The 26,000-nt window shown below is 38.0% G+C and overlaps 1 protein-coding gene across 2 annotated transcripts; it reads left to right on the plus strand.

Moving 5' to 3' along the window:
- Positions 1-1,018: 1,018 nt before the first annotated feature.
- Positions 1,019-24,039, plus strand: ZNF330 (zinc finger protein 330). Of its 2 annotated transcripts, XM_047718516.1 has the most exons (10): positions 1,020-1,203; positions 3,266-3,398; positions 5,345-5,364; positions 5,466-5,536; positions 8,464-8,543; positions 15,682-15,808; positions 16,092-16,196; positions 20,672-20,718; positions 21,788-21,905; positions 23,052-24,039. In XM_047718516.1, the coding sequence occupies exons 2-10, from the start codon at positions 3,279-3,281 to the stop codon at positions 23,324-23,326; spliced, it is 963 nt and encodes a 320-aa protein (XP_047574472.1). In that variant the 5' UTR covers positions 1,020-1,203; positions 3,266-3,278; the 3' UTR covers positions 23,327-24,039. The 2 variants fall into 2 exon arrangements, with proteins under 2 accessions (XP_047574473.1, XP_047574472.1); XM_047718517.1 differs by lacking the exon at positions 5,345-5,364 and having other exon boundaries at positions 1,019-1,203.
- The last annotated feature ends 1,961 nt before the right edge of the window (positions 24,040-26,000 follow it).

The raw sequence follows: 26,000 nt of genomic DNA on the forward strand, positions 1-26,000 counted from the left end.
CTAAGAAAGAAAATAAGGCAAATTGTGATTGGTAAGATGAACTGTGTTTGATAAACTGGGGGAAAAGAGGAGGGAAGAAAACAGAGAGATAATCAATAGAGAGCAAATAGAAGAGTTAAGAGATTTGAAATCTTCATCGGATGGGAAAATTGAGAGAGTTGGTAAAGTAGGACGTTAGATAGTTTGTCTGAATTTTGGATTTCAGTGGTTAAGTAGATGACAAAACCTGGCGTGTGGTCATGAGAGAGAATGTCTGTAGTGTAGTGGAGGTGATGACTAGTGGAGTTGAAATCAAGAACCCAAAAGAATGAATGGGTTTGGATGTTAGTGTGATTCTGGGTGATAGCAGAAGTGGGAAGTCAGGTTCCAAAGTTTTCCACCAATAAGGAGTGGGTAAAAAATAGCAACAACGAAGGAAAAAAAGTTGTATGGCTATAAAGAAAGGAAGAATAATTATCTGAGTGAGGTACAGGGGAACAAGAGGACTGACCATACCTTCTAACCAAGAGATGAAGTGTGCAAAAATGAGCACCTTTCACTTCATAGAGGTTTAAAGCAAGTCGTCTTTGTAAGGGAGAGGTTGTTAGGTTTCAATTAAGGACAAGGCAGAACACACACTAGAGGCCCTTAATGTGGGAAAATTTGTTCACAAAAGAATGGAGTTCACAGTTTGCACAGCAAACATATAAAGTAGGTTGTGAGGCACAAAAGATGTAGGTAACAGAAAGTTCCAAAGAATTAGGCAAGAATTTTCTATATCCGTCAGTCAATGCATGTGAATTCATTTCCCTCTTCCTTTAGATTTCTCCTTTTCTGAAAAAATAAAATTTCCTGAGCTTTCCCGTGCCCTGTCTTCCTCTTCCTTTTTTCATGTTTATTCAGGTAGCCTCTTCCTGCTGGGTCAAATCCCCCATCCAGGATTGGGAGCCCCGCCCCCCGCGGGAGTGGGCGGAACCGGGGCGGAGCAAATAGAAGTGGGCGGGCCCTTCCCTGCCGACGCGCCGGCGTAAAGACGCTGCTGGCGTAAGAGGACATCCGGTCCGGCTCCTAGTGTCGGAAATTGGCTCTGTCTACCCTCCTTCGGTTTTAGTAGCTTCTTCCCTGGAGTCGCGGCCCGCAAGTTGGAGTTGTTGCTGCCGCGGGCTGGTCTCACGCTGTTCCCTGCCCCTCTGTCCCCGGAGTGAGCCCGGCCTCCCCGCAAGGGTGAGCGAGGTCGGCCCGGACCGCGCGTGAGGGAGGGCGTCCCGCGGGCGGGTGATGGTTGTCAGTTCCCCGAACCGCGTGGCACCTCCGCCGTCGCCTCTGGACGCCCCCATCACCCCGCTGGGTCCTCCGATTGCAGGCTTTTCCTCCAAAGCTGCGCTGACCCTGTGCCTTTTTCCTCATTAGGTGACGCAGGTCACGTCTTAAGTCGAAGCGTTATTAGGGAAGGGCTTAAACCTATATAAGACGAGAAAAAGAATTACTCTTTTAACTTTCCAAAAACAAATTGGAGAAAAAAAAAAATCGAGGCTCAGCCTGAGCCTTTTCACCCCTGGGGACGCAAAAATCCCCACGGGAATGATCACCCCGTGATTGCTTTCCAAGTTCCTTTGGCAGGGGACTACACAATTTTTTTTCACCCTGTAGATTTTTGAAATTTTAAATACTGAAAGGGTGATCTCGTGGGCGTGGAGTTACTTGGCTGACCACCTACTAAACTTCCTGGCCTGATTTGTCTATATTTTTAAGTCTCCTCTTCCCACCACTTGGCTTTTACTCGGAAAGCCAACTAGGAAAACTTAGTAAAATGAGCAAGCTGGTGCACGACTTCACCCTATTGTAATAGGGCCTTTTAAATGAGAAATGTGTTATCAAAGTGTGATTTCTTAGAAATCTCTCCATGTATCATGGACGTGTTTTGGTTTCTTTGAAGAGAATGTTTGTGCCTTCAGGGAGATTGTGTCGTAGTCACCAGTGAAACTTAATCCAGTCCTTGGAAGTTTAGAATTTGTAGATCTTGAACAAGGCCTAGATGTGTAATTCTGTATTTTTTAGGAATTTCTACAGTTGATTTTTGAGAATCAATCTTAGAAAATACTTAAAAAACATGTATTTTGAAGACTATGAAGAAACTTGAGATTCATATTTTGAAGCAAGTACATAGACCCATCTATTCATGTGTCTCTTCATTTACTGACTGCTTAATATGTGCCAGGCAGGGTGTGGAGATAAACATTGTCAAGAAAGACAGGGCTGAAATCCTCAGGGAAGTTGTAGTGTGCAGATTGGATGAATGGTCAAGTAAAAATGTGTTATTTAGTAAAAATCATATTTTTCTAAATGTGGTAGTTCTTTCAACTAAGTAAGGAAATATGAAAGCCAGTTTGAAAGGCCTTATTTATACAGGACTTTACATACATACTCATTTATAATACATACTCCTGAACATAAATAGAACTCTGTTAAAATTATATGCTCAGTTACATGTAGAGAGAGGGACAGCTTCCAGAGTCAAAGCAACTATAATACCTTTAATATCTTTTTAGAGAGATTTGGCTTTGTAGTTAATGTTGTCATTTGACTTGACTTGTTAGATGTTTTGTTGAGTTATTATACAGGAGAAATAAGACTTGTTATACTTCTAATCTTAGGAAGTTGAATGTATAGCTCAAAAAAATGATGTAAACTGAGTAAATAATACAGTTTTAAATATTTCTTATTAAAGTTATATGCTTAAGTTTTTAAAATGTAGTAATTTTTATTTTTTATTATTTTTTTAAGATTTACTTATCCGGCAGCAAGCAAGTGTGGGAGCATGAGGAGGGGGAGGGGCAGAGGGAGAGAGAATCCTCAAGCAGACTCCCTGCTGACAATGGCACCCTAGGGTGGAATGGGAGGGGATGGGGACTTGATCTCAGTAGCCAGCCACCTCACCTAGGCAATATACAGAGTAATTTTTTAAAGAATACTTAACATGAGAGAAACTTTTTCTTTTTTCTTGGTGGGAAAAGAAAACATTTGGCTTCTAGGATATAAATTTTCTTGATGTTTACATTCTTTAGAATTGTAGTGCAAATAAGTGCCTTATTTTAAAAATCATCTATTTTATTTGGGATAATGTATATTTAATATTTCATAAAGGCTTAAAATGTGCTTACCAGTCAAAGTGCTAGGTTTGAGTTTAAAATTTAATGAGTAGAAACACTTCATTCTGCTATTTCTTAGTTAATTTAAAATAGCAAATGCAACCTGGCAATTATATCTTCTCTGTTCTCTTGTGTAGAAAGAGGGGTGAAATGCCTAAAAAAAAGACTGGTGCGAGGAAGAAGGCAGAGAACCGCCGGGAACGGGAAAAACAGCTCAGAGCATCAAGAAGCACCATAGATTTAGCTAAACATCCATGCAATGCATCAATGGTAACAGCTTTTTTGGATACCTATTGGTGGTTGAAAAACTATATAATACTTATCTGAAAAATGCTTGAATAAAATTTTAGTGAATACAGTGTTGCCGCATATATTTTATTGAATTTTGAATCTGTGTTAGAGGCATGCCCATTGTTTTCAGTAATACTGAGTAGCAATGATTTTGTTTGATTTTATGTTATTTATAAACCTAGCGTATTACCTTGGCTGCTGTTAGTGACGAATAGATATGAAACAAGAATGCATACTAGGGATTGTGTGATGATTTCCAACTTCTCTAACCTTATATGCATATTTTGTCCTATTAGTTGGAACCTTTTCATTAGTTCTTTTAGCAGTTCTTAACTCATTTGATTTCTTTTCTAAACTTTTCACTTTTCTTGACATCTCTGTTGGCTAACTGTCCTATTATCTTCTTTGCTATGCTCAGTGTGTTAGTCCTGATCATTTCTGGGCTTGGTTGGTCAAAGTATAAAAAAGTAAGATTATCATGTGATTATAACCCTTTTCTTTTCTTTTCTTTCTTTCTTTTTTTTTTTTTTTTTTTTGGTCCATGTTTCTCTGACTTGTCCCATATTTCCCTATTTCCAGTCCTCTCTACTTTTTCTGTTCCTGCTACTCCTCTTTCTTCTCCTTTTGTTTCATCTAAGGATCATATGAAATGCTTAATAAGATTTAAATCCCCAAATGTTTCTTTTGCATCTACTTTGTGCCAGGTAGTATTTTAGGCACTGTGGGTTATACAGTCCTTGTTTTGACAAGTTCATAGGTCAGTCATTTTGTGTATTACTTAATATTTGTTTATAAGTTACAAATCCAACTTAAGTAACTTCAGGAAGAAATAGAGTTTATCAACTAATATGTTGTTGGGCAGGGCAAGGATGTAACTGGGGCTAAGGGATGCCTGGAGCATGAACAGCCTTGTAGTTCCATCTTTTGCTTGTGTTTCTTTTTCCTTATTAGTTCCATTTTCTCAGATTGTCTTACCCCATTGGTTTGGGTTTGAGGTAGTGGTAGCTTGTGTGTCTCACCTCCCAGAGTGTTGTCACAGAGGGAAAGAACTGTTAGATTGGACTTGGGAGGTGCCCATCCCAGGGCAAACGTTTATGACTGGCATTGGGGGTGGGAGGGACCAGGTTTACATAACACAGATAGGACAGGTGGTAGAGACTCCCTTCAGGGTCATTTCTAGAGATGACTAGAGAGGGGTATGGGACAGACAGAAGAATTGACTCACATGTGTAAATACACATGATGAAGGCTAGAGTTTGGTAAGTGTTGTAATAAATACACAAGACAGGGACATTTGGGTAAAATAAGGATAAACTTTAGTGCATGTGCATGGATGGGGTACAGTTCATAGAGGAGGTAGGTTCATCATCAGAATTTTCAACAGGGAAAGATGGTAAAGATAGACTTTTCAAGGAAAAGTATAATAGTAAGGCCTGGAAAAAGCGCAAGACCTATTTCATGAATGGCTGACAGATAGTGACTTGAAGCTAAAGAGAATAGGCCACCAAGGTTTGAAAGTGGTTAGGGACCAGACTGTTGAAAACTTTTAGTACCATGTTTTAAGATTCTAGATTTTCTGTGAGCTTCATCATACTGTGTTCTCTACTATTTCTTATGTCTATTCTGTAATATTTGTCTGATTAAAAAGCAACAGCAACAACAAAATACAACAAAAAACCAAACCATTGCTGTATTTATATAGCCTATTTGGAAATGCCACTCTTTTCTTGGTGTTACTAAAGAAAGTATGTCCAGGAACATACCTTTGTTAGTAAAGTATGTATATATATTTGTGTATGTGGATGAAGTTGGAGGCTTTGGTGAAGTGTTACTCAAATTTTAACATGAAAAATGGTATTCTTTATAATGAAAGTAAATTTGCATTTTCAACCAGTAGAAAATTGTTATGTTTTTATATTTTACAGGAGTGTGACAAGTGTCAGAGGTAAATATTTATTTCTTTTTCTATCTGTATATAATAATATAGATCCTCTAACCTTTTATCTGATATTGACTATATTTTAAAATTTTATTTCATATGACAAGGCGGCAGAAGAATAGAGCGTTTTGCTATTTTTGCAATTCTGTACAGAAGTTACCAATTTGTGCACAGTGTGGTAAGTATATGATAACTGAGGACTTAAGCCTTTTATCAGCCATTTGTTTTGCAGTTAATCAGTTTGAGCGTGTGGATTTATCAGTTTTTATAATACTGTTAGACCTTATCATTAATGAAACAACAAATTGTTATTTGGTGTATCAAGCTTTGATTTTGTCTCCTTGATGTAAGGTTGAAAAATAATAATGGTACAGTTTGGATGTAGGTTACTACCATGTTGTAAACATTAAAAGATCAGATTTCTACTAATAACATTTGGTCACCTGAATTTTTAGTTATACTAACTTTGTCTTGTTGATATCTGTTTGTATACTTTTCTAAGTTTTGACTCCTAAGTTTTTTTTTTTTTTTTTTTTTTTAAAGATTTTATTTATTTATTTCACAGAGAGAGATCACAAGTAGGCAGAGAGGCAGGCAGAGAGAGAGAGAGAGAGAGGAGGAAGCAGGTTCTCCGATGAGCAGAGAGCCCGATGCGGGACTCGATCCCAGGACCCTGAGATCATGACCTGAGCCGAAGGCAGTGGCTTAACCCACTGAGCCACCCAGGCGCCCCGACTCCTAAGTTTTGATATTGCCCACAGTATCTTAGACCACTGAGAATAAATTTATTCCACATTTACTGGTGCTAGTTTTTTTCTGTTTGACTCTTACCATATTATTCTTGAGTTTCTTCATATGTTTTCCCAAAAGCTACATATTCAGCTCCCAGGTATTCATTCGGAGTAAATGATTAAAGTAAACTAAATGGTAAAACTAAATGGTAGTTCATAGAATAACAAGATTGGCGTTTCCCAAATAGTCTTCCACAGAATACTTGAGCTATTAATAGGTAATTCTTTCTTGGCTTATTGTTTCTTGTCTTGTCTTTTTGCTTTGCTTTTCTTTTCCTATCCCTTTCCTTTCCTTTCCTATCCCTTCCTTTCCCTTTCCTTTCCTTTCCTTTCCTTTCCTTTCCTTTCCTTTCCTTTCCTTTTCTTTCCTTTTTGAGAGAGAGAGACAGAGGGGCGGGCAAAGGGAGAAGGAGAGAGAGAATCCCTCCCAAGCATGCTGCACACCCAGTTCAGAGCCTGATGCAGGGCTCCATCTTGGAACCGTGAGATCAGGGCATGAGCCGAAATCAAGTCATACACTTAACCAACTGAGTCATGCAGGTGCCCTTAATAGGTTTTTCTTTAAAGAATGCATACATTTGAGAAATGCTGCTTAGCTCATCCCTGCCTTTCTATCTGGGAGATTTCTGTTACATACTTATATGTTAAAGGTTCTGAAGACCTCCAGTAAAGAAACCTAATTAGTTTTGTTCACACCAGATTTACTCCCCAAACTTTTATTTGAACAAATACTTCCTTTGGTTATAGGATGATAGTTTCAAAGGGAACACAATTTGGGATATACTCACATAAATGTGTTTTGTATAAAAACATCACAGAAAATTTAGTAGAGTTTAGGACTATATCCCTGAATATTTCTAGTGTAGCTTAAGTTTCCAAAGAGGACATCTTTTGGGGTTTATCAGCTCAGGTCTTGCTCTCAGGGTCGTGAGTTCAAGCCTGGCATTAAGCAGGCCCAGTGTGGAGCCTACTTAAAAAACAAAAAAACAAAAAAAAAACCCAAAACTGGCCTAGAGAGACTACTTGACTGACAGTTTTTATATCCTTATTTTATAAAAGACGAATATAGAATGAGAAAATAGAGGGGCTCCTGGGTGGCTCAGTCAGTTAAGTGTCTGGTGACTTGCAGCTCAGGTCATGATCTAGGGTCCTGGGATCCAGCCCTACCTTGGGCTCCCTGCCAATGGGGAAGGTGATTTGCTTTTCCTTCTCCCTTTGCCCCTCCCTCAGCTTGTGCGCTCCTGTGCACATGCTCTCTCTCTCTCAAATAAGTGAAATCTTAAAAAAGAAAAGAAAAAAAGAATGAGAAAATAGATTATGGAGATTGAGTTCTTGCTGGGAGCATCCCATGTTTTCATTGTTATCTGGGCTTGAATTATATAGTGCTATGTACATGGATTTATTTCCTACTTACTGATTCTTGTACTTAGACGTGGAACAGTTGGGTAGCTGCTGTCTGTCATTTCCAGTCTCTCTTCCCATTTCCTATATCCTAGCTTCGTTCCTCACATAGTCAAGATAATGGAAAATTGTGCATCTTCTGTGTGTTTCGTGTTCTACTTTGCAGAGTCTGAGATGGGTGATTAATATGTCACCATTAATTTTGACATAGTATATGATGAATGAACTTCCTGATAGTGTTTTGTGTTGGTTATTTGCTGCTAGCTCAGAGCTTTTGTGGCTGTAGTCTGATTTTTAGCTCTGTCACTGTATTCCTGGTTTTTTTCCTGCTCATTTGGGCACTATTTCAAAATTCTTTTGGAAGAATGTTTATTTGGGGACTATATTTGTAAATTTTTACATATGGATAAACTTAAAAAATGAATTAGGTAAGTTGCATAATCATGGTATGGTTTGGTTTGGTTTGAGATGTTCTGTGGAAAGAAATAAACAATAATTTTAAACCAGGCTGTTTTTATTGTGAGTTACAAACTGTGAAATTCATTTTAAAGCATAGCTTTTAAAAATCTGTATAATTCATCTGAAAATTCACAAGATTTTAAACTGCTTTAATGATTGTTAGGTTACAAACTATTAACTTGGAGTTTCTGATCTGAGTACAAATAATTAGCATATAATTTTATGTGTAATACATTTTTATAGATATACTTATAAATTTCTACTCTTAAAAGATCAGGGGAGATCTCAGTTACACTGATTTTTTTTTTTTTAAGTAACATGAGCAGTAAACTGATTTCTATCCATTTTCAAGTTACTTCTATAGGAATTGAGGCTAGATAAAAAGCGGCATTAGTGAGTACTTACATGTACTTCTCTCTGCAAGACTGATAATGCAAATTTGTGTCTTTACTAGGGAAAACAAAATGCATGATGAAGTCTTCAGACTGTGTCATAAAGCATGCTGGTGTGTACAGTACTGGCCTTGCTATGGTGGTAAGTTCTTGTCTTCATCTCTTAGACAAGCAGGTTTCTAAGGATAAGAAAAATCTGTCTGAGCAATGATTATTTTTTCTAAATAGTACTGTTTTGTCCTTGATTCAGTCAATCTGGAATTTTCTGGTTTACCTATGGCATATTCTTTGAATGATTTGCCTATATTATCCACTTACTTTTGATTGCTTCCTTTTCTTATTGGAAAACGGACAAGAAATGGAAACTTATTTAAAGTTGACTTGATTCATTTGTCAGTGGTACCTTTCTAAGGTATCTTAATCAGACCTCATAGACTGTCAATGATTTGCCTATATTATCCACTTACTTTTGATTGCTTCCTTTTCTTATTGGAAAACGGACAAGAAATGGAAACATTTAAAGTTGACTTGATTCATTTGTCAGTGGTACCTTTCTAAGGTATCTTAATCAGACCTCATAGACTGTCATTTACTGTACTAAAAGCCCTGCTTAAGCAAGGTTCAAGCTTTTTCTCCTTTTTTATTTTTTAAGATTTTACTTATTTATTTATTTGATAGAGATATCAAGAGAGGGAACACAAGCAGGGGGTGTGGGAGAGGGAGAAGTAGGCTTCCTGCTGAGCAGGGAGCCCGTTGTAGGGCTCCATCCCAGGACCCCCTGGGATCATGACCTGAGTGGAAGGAAGATGCTTAACGACTGAGCCACACAGGTGCCCCAAGGTTCAAGCTTTTGGTTAAAAAGCATCCTACTTTCAAAAGAACCCTACTATTAGTGGGTTTTTTTTTTATAGCTTTACATTTCAAAAAAGAATACATATTTAATGTAGACTTAAACATAATTTCCTCATTACATGTACAATTTTCTAAGGAAATTCATTGTTTTAAATACAGACATACCTCAGAGATACTGTGTATTGGTTCTAAACAGTTGTAATAAAGCAGATATTGCAATAGAATAAGTAAAAATTAATTTTTCGGTTTCCCAGTACATATAAAGGTTATGTTTACAGTATTTACTATACTGCAGTCTACTTCATGCATTAATCTAAAGAAACATTTTAAATGCCTTAATTAAAAAATATTGCAATAAAATGCTAACCATTATCTGATCTTTCAGTGAGTCGTAATCTTTTGCTGGTGGAGTCTTCCCTCGATGTTATTGGCCACTGATCAGGGTGATGGTTACTAAAGGTTGGAGTGGCTGTTGCAGTTTCTTAAAAAATAACAATTTCTCCATAGCACGCAATGCTGTTTGATAGCATTTTACCCATAGGAAAACTTTTTTCAAAATTGGAAGTTAGTCCTCTCAAACCCTGCTGGTGCTTTATAAACCAAGTTTACATAACAGACTCAATCCTAGGTTGTCATTTCAATAGTCTTCACAGTGTCTTTACCAGGAGTAGATTCCATCTCAAGAAATCACTTTCTTTGTTCATTCATAAGAAGCAACTCCTCATCTGTTCTGTCATGAAATTGCAGCAATCCAGTCCTGTCTTCAGGCTCCACTTTTTATTCTCTTGGTATTTCCACCACATCTGCAGTTACTTTCTCCACTGAAATCTCGAACCCCTTAAAGTTATCCATGACAGTTGGAATCAATTCTTCTATATGCTGTTAATGTTGATATTTTGATCTGTTACCATGAATCAGTAATGTTCTTAAAGGCATCTAGGATCCTGAATCCTTTCCAGGTTTTCAGTTTACTTTGCCCAGGTCCATTAGATGAATCACTATCTCTGGCAGCTGTAACCTTATGAAATATATTTCTAAATAAAAAGACTTGAAAGTCAGAAGGACTTTTTTTTTTTTTTTTAATTTTTTTATTTTTTTCAGCATAACAGTATTCATTATTTTTGCACCACACCCAGTGCTCCATGCAATCCGTGCCCTCTACAAAGAAGGACTTTTGATCCAGGGATTGCAGAATGGATGTTGTGTTAGCAGACATGAAAACAACATCGATTTCATTGTACCTCCCCATCAGAGCTCTTGAGTACCAGCTGCATTGCCAGTGAAATATTTTGAAAGGAATACTTTTTCTGAGCAGTAGGTCTCACCAGTGGGCTTAAAGCATTCAGTAAACTGTGTTGTAAATAGATGTGCTGTCACCCGGACTTTCTTGTTCCATTTATTGAGCACAGAGAAAGTAGATTTAGCATAATTCTTAGGGGCCCCAGCATTTTTCAGAGTAAGTTAGCATTAGCTTCAACAATGACCAGCTCTGTTAGTCCCTAACAGGAGAGTCAGCCTGTCCTTTGAAGCTTTGAAGCCAGGCATTGACTTCTCTAGATATGAAAGTCCTAGATAGCATCTTCAAATTTCAGGCTATTTTGTAAACATTTAAAATCTGTGGCTTAGTGTAAGCACCTGCGTTAGTGATCTTAGCTGGGTCTTCTGGATTATTTGCTGTAGCTCCTGTGTTAGCACTTGTTGCTTCACTTTGCATTTTGATGTTATAGAGACGGCTTCTTTCCGCAAGCCTCATGAACTAATCTCCTAGCTCAGACTTTTCTTCTGGAGCTTCTTCACCTCCCACAGTCCTCATAGAATTGGAGAGAGTTAGGGCCTTGCTCTGGATTAGGCTTTGGCTTATTAGAGTGTTGTGGCTGATTGATCTTCTATCCAGATCACTCAGACTTTCTCATATTAGCAATAAGTCTGTTTTGTCTTTTTATCATTCATGTGTTCACTGGAGTAGCACTGTTAGTTTTCTTCAAGAGCTTTTTTTTTTTTTTTCTTTTATATTCACAGCTTCACTGAGTATGGCATGAGAGGCTTACTTTTGGCCTGTCTCAGCTTTCAACCTGCCTTCCTCATGAAGCTTAATCATTTCTAGCTTTAGATTTTTTCTTTTTGTTTTTTAGATTTCATTTATTTATTTGACAGAGAGAGAAAGATCACAAGTAGGCAGGGGGGGGGGAAGCAGGCTCCTGCTGAGCAAAGTCTCACGCCAGGCTTGATCTCAGGACACCGAGATCATGACCTGATCCAAAGGCAGAGGCTCAACCCACTGAGCCACCCAGGTGCCCCCTAGCTTTAGATTTAAAAGTGAAAGGAGCGCCTGGGTGGCTCAGTGGGTTAAGCCTCTGCCTTTGGCTCAGGTCATGATCTCGGGGTCCTGGGATGGAGCCCCGCATCGGGCTCTCTGCTCAGCAGGGAGCCTGCTTCTCCCCCTCTCTCTGCCTGCCTCTCTGCCTACTTGTGATCTCTGTCAAATAAATAAATAAAATCTTAAAAAAAAAAAAAGTGAGAAACAGTGCCTGGGTGGCTCAGTGGATTAAAACCTCTGCCTTCAACTCAGGTCATGATCCTGGGGTCCTGGGATTGAGCCCCACATCAGGCTCTCTGCTCAGCAGGGAGCCTGCTTCCCTCTCTCTATTTCTCTGCCTGCCTCTCTGCCTACTCGTGATCTCTGTCTGTCAAATAAATAAAAAGAATCTTTTTAAAAAAATAAATAAAAGTGAGAAACATATGACTCTCTCACTTGAACACTTAGAGGCTATTGTAGGGTTTTAATTGGCTTAATGTCAGTATTGTTGTGTCTCAGGGAATAGGGAGGCCCAAGGAGAGGAAGAGAGGTGGGCGAACAGCTGGTCAGTAGAACAGTCACAATACAGAAAACACTTACTGATTAAAAGTTTGCTGTCTTACATGGGCACAGTTTGTGGTGTTCCAAAGCAATTACAATATTAATATCAAAGATCACTGATCACAGATCACCATAACAAATATAATAATAATAAAAAAGTTCCAAATATTGTGAGAATTACTGAAATGTAATACAGAGACATAAAGTGAGCAAATGCTATTGGAAAAATGGCCCTGATGGTGCAGGGTAGCCACATACCTTCAATATATAAAAAATACACTAGCTGTGAAGAGCAGTAAAATGGAGCACAATAAAATGAGGTATGCTGTAATAAAAAGAGTTGTGTGATGCATTTTGCTCTCTTTTTCACTAACAAATAGCTCTTAAACCAATTTTACTGTATTCTGTTGTGTGGCTTATTTATTTTTTTAAAAAACGTACTTATTTGAGAGAGGAGGGGGTGCAGAGGAGAGAGAAACCCAAGCAGACTTCACACTGAGTAAGGAGTCCAGTGTGGGGCCATTTCTCATGACCCCGAGATCACAACCGGAGCCAAAACCAAGAGTCGGACGCTTAAATGACTGTGCCACCCTGGCGCCCCACTGTTGTGTGATTTTTATGCTTGGGTCCAAATTTCATTCCATGAGAAAAGTAATAGTACTTCTATGTCAAGCAGATATTTTATTTATAGTAACTTCCGAAGAACATTTTCCATCATGAAGCACACCTTTATATGATCTATTTCGCATGTGGATATCTTACAGAAGCAAGAAACTAGACTTATTCATCAGTATCTTGTGAATTTCTCTTCATTTTAAAATATAGGTTGTCAGTATTATCTTTATTCATAAATCAACGTAATCTTCTTTGGTAGCGTGCTTATGTCCAGATTTATCAAATGCTTTTTAAAAAATTCACTAAGTTGTGAATTGAATTGAATGTGAATGATGTCTTATATAAAACATTTCAGTAGACTCAGTTACCATTAGCTGTGAATTCTAGAAAAGTGATTTTCTGGGAATCTTCTCTTTGTCTGTCAAAATTCCCTCTCTCTTCCCTCTTTTATACCCTGCTTTGCCCTGGGAACTGACCTGTGTGTATGGACTGGTCAGTGTCTTTCTTACCCTCTGGCTTCCCTTTGGGTTCAGCCAGTGGAGGCCCTGGTAAGACACCTGTAGTTGGGAGGACAGTACAGTCTGGGTGTTCATTCTTCAAGCTCTCTCGACACTGTTATCCTTGTTTGGATGTGGATTGGCCACGGTTTCTCTCTGTATGGCCAGGTAATATTCTCCACACTGCTCTCTTTTCAAGGTTCTGGTAACTCCCTCCTCTCCCCTTGTTTCAGGCTCAGGGGTTGTCTGGATCATCCCTTATGTTTTTTCTAAGCCCTTCTCCGTCCTTTGTAAATCATCTCTTGTAAACTCTCCCGGATTACTCAGTTTAGTGTGTCATCATCTTTTTGTTGCTAGAACCTGGATGGTCCAAGAGATGTATTTGAGGATTTACTCTCCACAGTGATAATCCATTTTTATAGCTCAAAAAACATCCTTCCTATTTGTTCTTTACTACTTCTGTTACAGAGAATCTTGAATACTAGAACATTGAGTTGAAATTCAGAACATTGGTTTAAATCCCAGCTCCACTATAATGTAGCTCTGGGATTTGGACTTAAGACTTGGGCCCCTATTTGTCACCTATAAAGGAAAGACCATCTAGTCCCATTTTCTTTTTCTTTCTTTCTTTTTTTTTTTTTTTAAAGATTTTATTTGTCAGAGAGAGAGAGCACAAGCGAGCGCACACAAGTGGGGGAATGGCAGGCAGAGGGAGAAGCAGGCTGCCTGATGCGGGACTCCATCCCAGGACCCTGGGATCATGATCTGAGCCGAAGGCAGATGCTTAACCGTCTGAGCCTCTCAGGCATCCCTAGTCCCATTTTCTTAATATTCTTTCTAGCAGTTAATATTCTATAGATGTCATTGTGTTATCTTGATGTAGAATTGGAGAGTCTTACCCTATTTAATTCTCTTTCTCTCTCTGTTTTTTTTTTTTTTTTTAAGGTTTTATTTGAAAGAGAGAATGAGAGAGAGAGAGAGATCATGAGAGGGGGGAAGGTCAGAGGGAGAAGCAGACTCCCTCCCTGCTGATCCTGGACTCCAGGATCATGACCTTAGCTGAAGATACTTGCTTAACCAACTGAGCCATCCAAATTCCCTAATTCTGTATAATTATTTTAATTTTTTTCCACAAAGAAATGTAATGATTCAAAGCACAAGTACCCTGAACAGAAAAAAGATGCTGACAGAAGTTTACTATTTTTTCTCAGTTATTCTAAAAAAGCTATGTGAATTATTTTATAAATGATTCAGGAAGGAATTTTCTTAAATGAAAAATACTTATTTTTTTAGAAGATGGAATATATATTTATTATAAATCAGTATCACACAGGTGCATAACATAATGATTTGATGTTTGTATATATTGCAAAATGATTGCCACAGTAAGTCTAGTTAACATCTATCAGCTCACATGGTTATAATTTTTTTCTGGTGATGAAAACTTTTAAGATCAACTGTCTTAGCAACTTTCAAAGAAATAAAGTATTATTGACTGCAGTCACCATGCCGTACACTACATCCCCATAACTTTTTTTTTTTTTAAAGATTATTTATTTATTTGACAGAGAAATCACAAATAGGCAGAAGTAGGCAGAGAGGCAGGCAGATAGAGAGGGAGAAGCAGGCTCCCTGCTGAGCAGAGAGCCCGATGCGGGGCTCGATCCCAGGACCCTGAGATCATGACCTGAGCTGAAGGCAGAGGCTTAACCCACTGAGCCACCCAGGCGCCCCCCCATAACTTATTTTTAAAGGTTTTTTTTTTTAAAGATTTTATTTATTTGACAGAAAGAGATCACAAGTGGGCAGAGAGGCAAGCAGAGAGAGAGAGAGAGAGGAGGAAGCAGGCTCCCTGCAGAGCAGAGAGCCCTATGTGGGACTCCATCCCAGGACCCTGAGATCATGACCTGAGCTGAAGGCAGAGGCTTAACCACTGAGCCACCCAGGTGCCCCCCCCATAACTTATTTAATATGTGACTGCAAGTTTGTACCTTTTTTTTATTATTATGTTCAGTTAGAAGTTAAGAAATATTTCTAATTGAAAAAATTCAGTTCAGTTACTATAATTGTGATAGATAAGAATGCTTAAATGTGGACTCTGGACACCATTCGAATTAGAATTCAGTTAGAAGGCAACACTTTTAGCTCTGTGACTTACTTTAATGATTAGTATTAGGGCTAAATGTATAGTTCCCCCTCCTTGCTTCTTATTCTTTTGATTTATAGCCAAGTTTTTTATATTGTAAATAGCTGTTGGTGAAGTAGTTTGATTTTCAGAGAACCCTCTTTAATTTTGGTTTAAGCAAAATTTTTTCTTTAATGAAGCCACCCACTATCACTAAGGGTTGATAAATTGCTAAATGTATACAATTTTGATGGTTGCCATTGTTTGCCTGGCTAAACAATGGTTGCAGCCAGGCACGTGACAGAGATTAATTTTTTGTGTTCCTTGGTTACAGGGTGCAATATGTGACTTCTGTGAAGCTTGGGTTTGCCACGGTAGGAAATGTCTCAGCACACATGCCTGTGCCTGTCCTCTTACTGATGCTGAGTGTGTGGAGTGTGAGCGAGGTGTCTGGGACCACGGTGAGTGATTACATACAAGCAATGAACTTTACTATAAGTAAAGGTTGACTTTGAAACATTCTGGATCCTCTTTTTATATGAGTAGCCAGGGGATTGTGGAGTCCACTTTTTTATGGTTCAATTTGGCAGTTTTCATTGTAGCCTTTACCAGAGCAAAAACTACTCTGTCATTTTGGTGTAATTCTGAAGTAAATTGCTTGACTTCTTTAAATTGGTATTTATGTCTTCTTTAAATTGAAATTTATCATGTTTCACTTGTGGGTTTTATTTTTTAATCCAACAGGAGGCAGAATATTCAGTTGTTCTTTTTGTCATAACTTTCTCTGTGAAGATGATCAATTTGAACATCAAGCCAGCTGCCAGGTTTTAGAGGCAGAAACATTCAAATGTAAGTTTTTATAAATTAGATGTCCTTTATACCCAGGATTCTTAATAGTATTAAGTGTTAGACTCAAAAAAGGATCTAGTTTTTCATGCAGCCTCTTGTGGACTATAATTCAACTTAATATCTATTTTCTGTTACTAAAAAAAATTCAGAACCAATAAATAAATAAATAAAATTCAGAACCACATACTTTTGTTTTTTTCAATAGGGATGCCATTGGCATTTTGGTTGGGTCAGTTCTTTGTTACATGGGATTGATCAGGCACTATAGAGCTTGTAGCCTTCCTGGTCCTGAGTACTGAATACCATTTTCACTTCCCAAGTTATTATAACCACTCCCACCTCTACCTGCCTCCACCGACCGCCGCCCCCCCCCCCCCCGCCCCCTGCCATTTCCAAATGCCTTGAAGTAAGTGGTATGTGACACTACTCCTAGTTTGTTCCTGCCAGTTGGTTCCAGTGGTTGTTAGACAAGAGTATGCATCAGAAACGTCTGTGGAGGTTTTTTTTTTTTAAATTTAGGTACCCCGGGCCTCATCCCTGGTGATTCTCTGTTTGAAGTCTATGATAGGTACAGGCATATATGTATTTTACCCACACACATAATTGTCACGTATCTTCCAGTTTGAGAACCAGTGTTACTGATTGGGTAATATCAATGGGATTACCTTTATGGATAGATTACATTTTATTTCTGCATTATTTTTGATTCTCAAAGCTCAAGATTTAGAATCAAAACATTACTTAAATTCTACTTCCTGGTTATGTGATTTTGGGCAAATCACCAAATCTTTCTAAAGCTGAATTTCCTTATATATTAAAGGAAGATGCTAATTTCTTTTTCAAAGAGTTAATTAAAATGCAATTCCATATAAAGTGTTATTATGGTACTTTTACTTAGAAAGCCCTTCCTTATTAAACAGTAGATATCATTATAGGAAAGGCTGAAGTTCTCCAGACACTCACTTCCTTGAATTTGGTTTTTGTTTTGATACGAAATGCTAATCTCTATATTCTCCTATAAAGTTGATAGTTTATCAGTTTATACATGTATATATAAATGCATATGTATGTAATTCTTACAGTATTCCTATAGAAACTCTTAAAGGTTAAAGAACATCTCAAAATAAATAGCATTTTTGAGCCATTCTTAGGCTTCTGCAAAATGTGCAATATAAAAATTGAATTACTTTATTTGGGATTTGAAGAGCTTTGAATATTTTGTAGCATGTGGCCCCAAAGACAGGCAACTGTGAGTGATAAGGCTATAATTTCATCAGGAAGTTTTAGTGATTCAGTAAAAGACAAAGGAAAAATAAATAGTTGACAAGATTAAGATAAATCTGTCATCATGTCTTTGATATCTGTATTAAGGTCATGCTCATTGCAGGTTCCCAGGTGTCTTTGGTTTACTGTAACTTATCTTTACCTTTTTACTTCATTGCTTTATTTTTTTCTTGCCATTCTTTCTTTGCCAGTTGCCGTTCACTGCTTGTTTTTTCTGAAATATTTTCCTAACCATCTCCATAGGCCCCAAAGATATAGCTTATTTCCACCCCCTTACTCGGTCATATCTCATTTATAGGATTGACCTTACTTAGGAATTGGGCGATATAGAAATTCTTTGAAATACTTATTTACCTGCAATATCAGTGGGAAGGATGTTTTGAGAAAAAAAAACAAAACAAATGTGTTGACTCTGCCTGTATTTTTTTTTTTTTTTAATGATTAAAATGGCTCCAGGACTTCTGATATAAAATGGCTTGTTATCAGCAGGCTTTGATGCATCCCAGCCTGCTCTCTTTTAAAATAATCTGAAGACATAGAAATAGATTTAAAATGGAAACCATTCCCCAGTTTAAAACTAGGAAACTCAAACCATTTTAGAATCTGAGTGAAATGCATCGTGTTTACATATGTTCAGGATTGTAACTCTTGGGGAGAGAAAGAACTGGGCAGTGAACTGGAGTGCCTGTGTGTTTGGCTTGAGGTAATTAGGGAAAGAAGAATGGCAGGGCCATGTTCTATTTTTGTTTGAGTTCCCAGAAGTAGAGATGAGGTAAGATAAGCAACAACTGATTTCTTGGGATCATGTCTTTGTGGCATGTCAAAGCCTTAAGTAGTGGAGTTAGGAAAAGTTTCAGTATCAGAAATGCCTGGGGCTCCTTGGTGGCTCAGTTGGTTAAGTGCCTTTGGCTCAGGTCATATCCCAGGGTCCAGGGTTGAGCCTCAGGTCAGGCCTCTGCTCACTGGGGAGCCTGTTTCTCCCTCTTCCTCTGCCTGCTGCTCTGCTTACTTGTATGCTTGCTTTTCTCTCTCTCTCTCTCTCTGTCAAATAAATAAATCTTACAAGAAAAAAAAAGAAATGCCTGGTGTACAGTGGGACATTGGGTTGGGAGCTTTGTACTTTCAGTATGTGTTCTAGCTATGTATTTAGAAGAGATATATAACATTTTGGTTATTTTTTTTAACTGAATGAAGAAGGAACCAAAAAATTCCCTGGGCATATCTTCAGGTGGAAATGATTGAGATTTCAGATTTTTGTCCTTACAGACTGAATGAACTAATACGGTTATTATTGGAGTAATTTGTTATACTTATATATATGTAATACAGTTAACCCTTGGACAGTATGAAGGTTAGGAGCACCAACTCTGCGCAATTGACAGCCTGCATATAACTTCTGACCCTCCAAAAACTTAACTCCTAATAGCCTACTGTTGGCCAGAAGCCTTACTGAGAACATAAATAGTTGATTAACATATATTTTGTATGTATTATGTAATATATTTTTAGGCTAAAGTAAGCTAGAGAAAGTAAAATGTTACTAAAGAAATCATAAGGCAGAGAAGATACATTTAAAGCACTGCACTGTATTTATTGAAAAACATCTACATATAAGCAGTTCAAACCCATGTTCAAGGGTCAACTATAGTAAGCGCTTAGTTTTTTATTTTTAATTTTTTTGTTATTTTTAACTTTTATTTTTTTAACTTTTTACTTTTAACTTTTTCTTTTAAACTTTTAAACTTTTTCTGACTTTTTTAATTTTTAACTTTTATTATTAACACATAGGACAAATAATACATATCCAACTGAATTATTGGCATTACTGTGGAAGAAAGCGGGATACTTGGGCAGAAGCAATGATAATACACATAATTGAGAGCATCATTCTTGAGTTTAAAAAAAATACTTGCCTGTGCACATTAAAAAGGCTACCCATGGGGGCACCTGGGTGGCTCAGTGGGTTAAGCCTCTGCCTTCAGCTCAGGTCATGATCTCAGGATCCTGGGATCGAGCCCCGCATCAGGCTCTCTGCTCAGCAGGGAGCCTGCTTCCTCCTCTCTCTCTGCCTGCCTCTCTGCCTACTTGTGATCTTTCTCTGTCAAATAAATAAATAAAATCTTTAAAAAAAAAAAAAGGCTACCCATGAACCAGGGAAAATTAAGTAAGAGAATTCCCAAATTAGAAACATCTGCTCAGATATTTACATTACAAAGACAGGCTTCCTTTTATTTGTTTTTCTCTTTGTTTTTTCAAGACCTCTAAGTGAATTTTATATTCAGGCTTTATTAGGGTAAGGCTTAGTTTATTTTCTCCTTCTGTATCTCTGGTACTTATTTTTTCTTCCATTTCTGACACAGTCAATATGAGCCAGACATTCTGGCTTTTCTAATGTATTTGCACTTAAGTTTAGGTTTTTCCTCAGTAATTATAGGTAATGACCAAAATTAACATGGTTTACTGACTAAAATAGAAATAAAATATTTTGGGATTTTTCCCATCGTTTCCTGCCCACTTGAACATTATTTTCTCTTCATAGCCACCCTTTCTATCTGAAGTATTCTATTCCCTTATCAGAAGTTATGTAGAAAATGGTAATAGCCTGTGTCATCAGATTATATATTAATAGAGAAAATTACTTTTTTTAAGATTTGTTTTTTTAAAGATTTTTACTTACTTAGAGCAGGATCAAGGGGTGGGGCAAAGGGAGAAGAGGCTTCCCACTGAGCAGGGAGCTTGATGTGAGGCTTCCATCCCAAGACCCCCAGATCATGACCTGAGCCAAAGGCAGACGCTTAACCGACTGAATCACCCAGATGCCTCTCTTTTTAAGATTTAAGCATTATTTGATAAAGGGAAGAATTTCAGCCAGTGTCATGGAAAAAAGGATGTCTCACCATTTCATTCGTTTAAATATAATTAATGAAGTTTGCCATCTCCTAGATTGGAGAAATGGAAGGAGGTTGGAGAATAATTAGTGCCATACTAGTGAAATAATGCTGTGTGTGTGTACTTTGTTTCCTTCCTTCTGGTTGGGGATTCCATCTCATTTTGTATGTCCTCTGGGTTATATTATGAGGCAAAAAAAAAAAAATGTTAATAATTGAGCTAAGTACATCAAGTATAAATCTGTGGAAAATAGTGTTTTCGTTCCAAGGTTGAATCTGGACATTATGTATTTTTGCCCATAGGTGTTTCATGCAATCGACTTGGTCAACATTCCTGTCTTCGTTGTAAGGTATACTTGTCTGTTATTTTTAGATTTTGTTTTTAATCCCAGTACTCTTCCACCTTGGATTATTTATAGCTATAATTAATCTAACAAGGGTCTTTAAACATTATGTAGTTTACTTCTTTTATTTTGAAGATTGTGAAAATGAGTTGAGAAAGCTGAGTGACTTTCCTAAGGTCATCCAGTTGGCTTATCATAGAGTAGACTCTAATGCACATGTCTCCTGAATCTTGGCTCAGTGTTTTTACACCTTATGTTTATGGAGAATATTCCGACCAAAGTGTTGAGAATGTATTTTAACTAACATCAAAATTCACTTGCTTATAGGAGAGTTTGAGTGAAAGGAAGATTTCCATAATGGTCTATTTCCTTAGATTTTGTCTCCAGCATTTCTGTTTGTCAAGGATCACTAAACAGGGGCAGCCCATTCACTTCCTGTCAGAAACATTTCTCTGGTTCTTCTGGTCCTAACCCTATCTTTCCTTTCTCTCTCAAATCTACCCTAGTTTGACCAAATGACTTTCAGATGTTATCTATGCTATTTCTTCTGCCTTAGATCCATCCCTCTTCCAGTTTTGCTTACCTTACCCTACTGTACCCGTGTTCTCCTTCAGCTCTCAGCCAACACATCATGTTTTCCAAGAAGCCTTTCCTGAATCCCATATCCAGTTTAGTGCCCCTCCCCTGCACTTCTCTCTCAGTGAGCAGTGTCTTGCAATTACCTTTCCACTTGTCTGTGTCCGCAGTTAGGTTATATATCTGTGAGGGTGGATAGGCTATTCACCATTATGTCATCAGGGGCTTTGTGAATGCACATGTATTTATGAATGGATCAATGTGCCTACGCTGTCATACCCTGTGTATAATTTCTGCTTTATGTTAGGTCATAGTTCAGAGAGTTCTGGAAAAGACCATTTCCCTTAAGAAATTTAAATCAGGAGTGTGACCATTCCCAATAAAAGTCTTAATCTCTACCCTCACAAAACTGCCTTTAAGTTTTCTGGAAATATTGAATGATAATTTTGTATATTTTTTTGAATTATTTATTTACTTGCTTATTTTTACTTCTTTATAGGCTTGTTTCTGTGATGATCATACAAGGAGCAAAGTGTTTAAGCAAGAAAAAGGTAAACAGCCTCCCTGCCCCAAATGTGGACACGAAACTCAGGAAACTAAGGATCTCAGCATGTCAAGTAAGGCTCTTCTTAAAATACCAATGGAATGATTTTGCTTTCTTGCTTAGACAAGATTTATCTCTTTTTTTTCTCTTTCTATTTTTGTTTTTGCCTCTTCTTCATATTTGAAAAGATGAATGTGTTCTCTTAAGCAAATGGAATTTTATAGCCTTGGAAAATTTGTGGGTGAAGTTTCTCAATTTAACTTAAGAAATACACCATCATTCACTTTGATGTTTGGCATTTGACTCAGTTAATGACATAGTGAATACTGAAATTTAAGACCAAAAAGTGATTTTTTTTGCCTTTGCTGAAGCTTTCCTTGTTGAATAATTGAGTAGCTATAAATCTTTAATATTCGAGTGCTGGTAATCTTCAGTGCTTGGAAGTTGAAATTCATTCTGAAGCTTTTTGTAGGTGTGTAGTATTTGAGCAGTGATGCTTATTATGCCATATATCACTACTATAGGAAATTGTTTTGTGGTTTTTATATAACTTTTCTATGAAGGAGTAAGACTACTACAAACATGTTTGTACTCATGCAATTTACAATTTTGTTAAAGAGAATTTGACTCTTTACCAAACATAGCAGAGTGGAACCATAATCTGAAAATACTTTTGTTTAATCAAAGATGTAGTACATTTTAGTACAATGAGGTGAGACTGATGATTTTGCTGATTTTTTTGAACTGAACTATATTGCCACTTAGGCAGAAGAAATGAAGGGCTTTGTCTTGTTGGATGCCAGAATTATAGAGTGGTTCTCTTGAGAAAAGTGTAATGATGTGAAATCAACAGTTCTGTAATTTGAAAATAAAATTTTAATCCATCAAATGAAGAGCATTTTAGTTTTTAACATGACTTATTTGAATTGTTTGGAGAGTGCTGCTGTTTTGTTTTCCAGCTTTTTCTAGATTTAGTGAAATGACTCTGTTGTCTTTATTATATGTTATATATGGTATGTATATAGGCTCTGAGTAGGCTAGAACTGATGGTTTTACTAAGGTCTTCTTTTTTTCCAGTTAAGTATTAAGTGAGGAAATTAGGAAAATGGGAATAAGAAGCAGCCAGTCAGGTTCATATAATTTTGTATATTGTAGAAGAAAGTGAAGATGTAAAGAATCAAAACAAAGTGCCATCCATGTACATGTCTGTCTTTTGCAGCACGGTCCCTGAAATTTGGCAGGCAGACTGGAGGTGAAGAGGGAGATGGAGCTTCTGGTTATGATGCCTATTGGAAGAATCTTTCTTCTGATAAGTATGCTGATAGCAGCTACCATGATGAAGAGGAAGATGAAGAGGAAGCAGAGGATGATGAAGAGGAAGAAGATGAAGTCGGAAAGGATTCAGATGCCGAGTCATCAGATTTATTTACTAATTTGAATTTAGGAAGGACCTATGCCAGTGGCTATGCTCACTATGAGGAACAGGACAGCTAGGAGAGCTGCTTGCCCATGGGTGACTGTGTCCGAGATGAGCCAGAATCTGTGTGCTTGATGAATTGGATGTGGATGTTCAGAAGTACTGTCACTTAGCCTTGTGCAAAAGACTAGTCACGCACTCCCGGGAGCAAGGAATGGGGCATAGCGTTTTTATAGGAGCTGATAATCAGGCTTATAACATAAGAAAAAATGAGTTCCAAGTATAAGGTGTTTATTGATTCCAAGCAATTGAAGCATCATGGATTGGAGTTTTACTGATTTCAGTAATCAGTAGGTTATGCCAATTAGATACATACACAGGATAAAAGAATAGAATGGTAATATATTTGATTGAAATTAGATTGCTGTTTTTATTAAAAAAAAAAAACACCGCTTATATTCATTCTCTCTGATTTTGTAAGATGGTAATGGGTAAAATGAATTATTGTATTTTTCCTTGTAGTCCACAGGATGAGAATCAGATGTTAAATGCTGAATTTTCATTAAATATCCACGTTATCTTAAGTAGTCATGATATGTATGTTTTAGCAATTACTCATTCATTTTTTTCTTCACAGTGTGTGTCCTGAGCAGTACCTTTTATTAATGCCTAAATGTATAGACAAAGGTGACTGAATAGTTAGTTTGCAGAGACGCAGAGACAGAGACAGTATTATTACACAGATGCATTTGTGCATTTGTCTTTGAATAAATCTAGTATTTCACTTCTATACTTTGGATATTTAATTTCTTGTTCTCAAGTTTTTAAACTTATTTTGGAAATTTCCAGTATTTTTGTATAAACTGCTTCATTTCTCCTCTACTGTGCAAAATAGGTAGCAGAGATTAATGATGTGGTAGATGCAGAGTTATGTGGCCAGACCCCATCACTAGTGGTAGGTGGAGAACAGGCAGTTGCTGGCACAGGTTTCAGTTGTACACCTTGTGCTGGTGGTGGATTGGGGTGCTGGGCTGGAGAGCTATGTGTTAGTGCACTGGATGGCATTTGAGAAGGATGGAGAAAATTGTAGCTGTGAGGATAAAAGGGGTGGATGTCTATTGCTAGGCCATTCTTACTCTATAGAAGCATAATGAACAGCTGAGGGCAATAACAGGCTGTGGGAAACCAGGTGTGGCCTCTGGATGCACGGGACCTAGTTTTCATGACTTGCAGCAGGATGGCTGAGAAAGCTGAGGCCCAAGCACAGGACTTAGTAGTCTGGATGGATAGACGTCAAAGACAGTTGCCAATCAAGGCAGGTCTGTTACGCAGGAGTCAGGGCACTTTTTGGGGAAACCCAGGACCCTGATAAGTGAGGTAGAGGCATCTGAATAGATACTGCTTACTCTGCAAACTCCTGAACTTTCTGAGCCTGCAGTTGTAGCCCATCCCTCTCTGGTAAGGGCAGATACTCCTGCCCTGCCTCCAAGCTGGGTGACAGTACAGAATCTCTCCAGGCAACACGTGCCTCCTTTAGGACTTGTCCTACCTCCAGGCTACTAGGTCTTGAATTAGGATTAAAAAACTATAATTCGGGTTAAGGAAAAGGTGCTGGGCCTGCGGAGAAGAACAGAGTCTACCCCAAAGGAGTTGCAAGAATTGGCCAGCAAGGACTGGGAGGAGCTGGAGGAGTACATGAGACAGGAATTAGGGTGAAGATCAAGAGTCAGATCATAAACTAGGGGAGAATTTAATAGCACCCACATTGGGTCCTTAGGTTGGTGGATAAGAGCTATCTTAATAGGATTTAACACCTTGTTTGGGATCCTGGGAAATGGTACGAACTCGCTACCAGGATGGCTTCTAGAAGCATGGAAAAAGCAATGGTTAATTCTGAGCAGGGTTGAAGTGCGACCATATTATTGTGACAGAGTGTGGAAGAAAGGATTAAAAGTTGAAGGAAGTGGATATGCTGGAATGGATTATCTTTGGTTGGACAATCTACCAGATGATTATGTTTCATAGGAGTAGGCCCACCAGACAAACCATCTAACAAAGCCATAAAGACATGTAATGAAGAGAGGGGCACAAGGGCCGCTAAGTATTTGAGTAGTAACTGTAGGCTTCTGGTGACAATAGAAACAAACTATTAGAAAGTTTAGCTTGCTGATGGTTATGGGTAATAAGAACCTCAACATAGTGTCTGAGTGGTAGTGCCTAATTGCCCAAAGTTAGGGGATCACAATTATCATTATGACTATGAAGGTGAGAATGGCTAGCTATTAGGGGAGGGGGATCTGACCCGCAGAGAATTAGGGAGAAGGTTAATAAAAGAGACCATCCTTAGGGGCAAAATTACTGGGTAGTCAGTAAGAGCACTACTCAAGTTTATACCATTAGACAACATGAAGGATGGATAACACGGAGGCTGGAGGATAGTCATCCAATAAAAAACTATCATCCATGGCTCAGTTTGTGAGCCTGAGTCAGCACAATGCCTGGTGAGCCTTCTGGGTTCTGGAGGCAGCAAATATTTCACATATAAGGATAGTGTTCTGATCCATTTACCAGATGATGCAAAAGGCTGCCGTTTTGAGTAGGGCCCACTGCAGGGAAGAGCTCTGTAGCAAGTCTAGATCACAGTGGCAACAGCCCTGCTTTCTGGGTCACAGGGTAGATGCTACTGTATTGGAGATCACCATGGGGAAAAGGTGTCTTGTGGCATACGTGGCAAGCTGCAGTAGGAGAATC

This window comes from Lutra lutra, chromosome 2 (assembly GCF_902655055.1).
Source record: "Lutra lutra chromosome 2, mLutLut1.2, whole genome shotgun sequence".
Classification (NCBI taxonomy): domain Eukaryota; kingdom Metazoa; phylum Chordata; class Mammalia; order Carnivora; family Mustelidae; genus Lutra; species Lutra lutra.

Bases quoted from the DNA above. Each gene is read 5' to 3' on its own strand.
- ZNF330 (XM_047718516.1), top strand. From the start codon at position 3,279: ATGCCTAAAAAAAAGACTGGTGCGAGGAAGAAGGCAGAGAACCGCCGG. The intron at 5,537-8,463 runs GTAAGTATATGA...TGTCTTTACTAG, and splicing joins ACCAATTTGTGCACAGTGTG to GGAAAACAAAATGCATGATG. The intron at 21,906-23,051 runs GTAAGGCTCTTC...TGTCTTTTGCAG, and splicing joins TAAGGATCTCAGCATGTCAA to CACGGTCCCTGAAATTTGGC.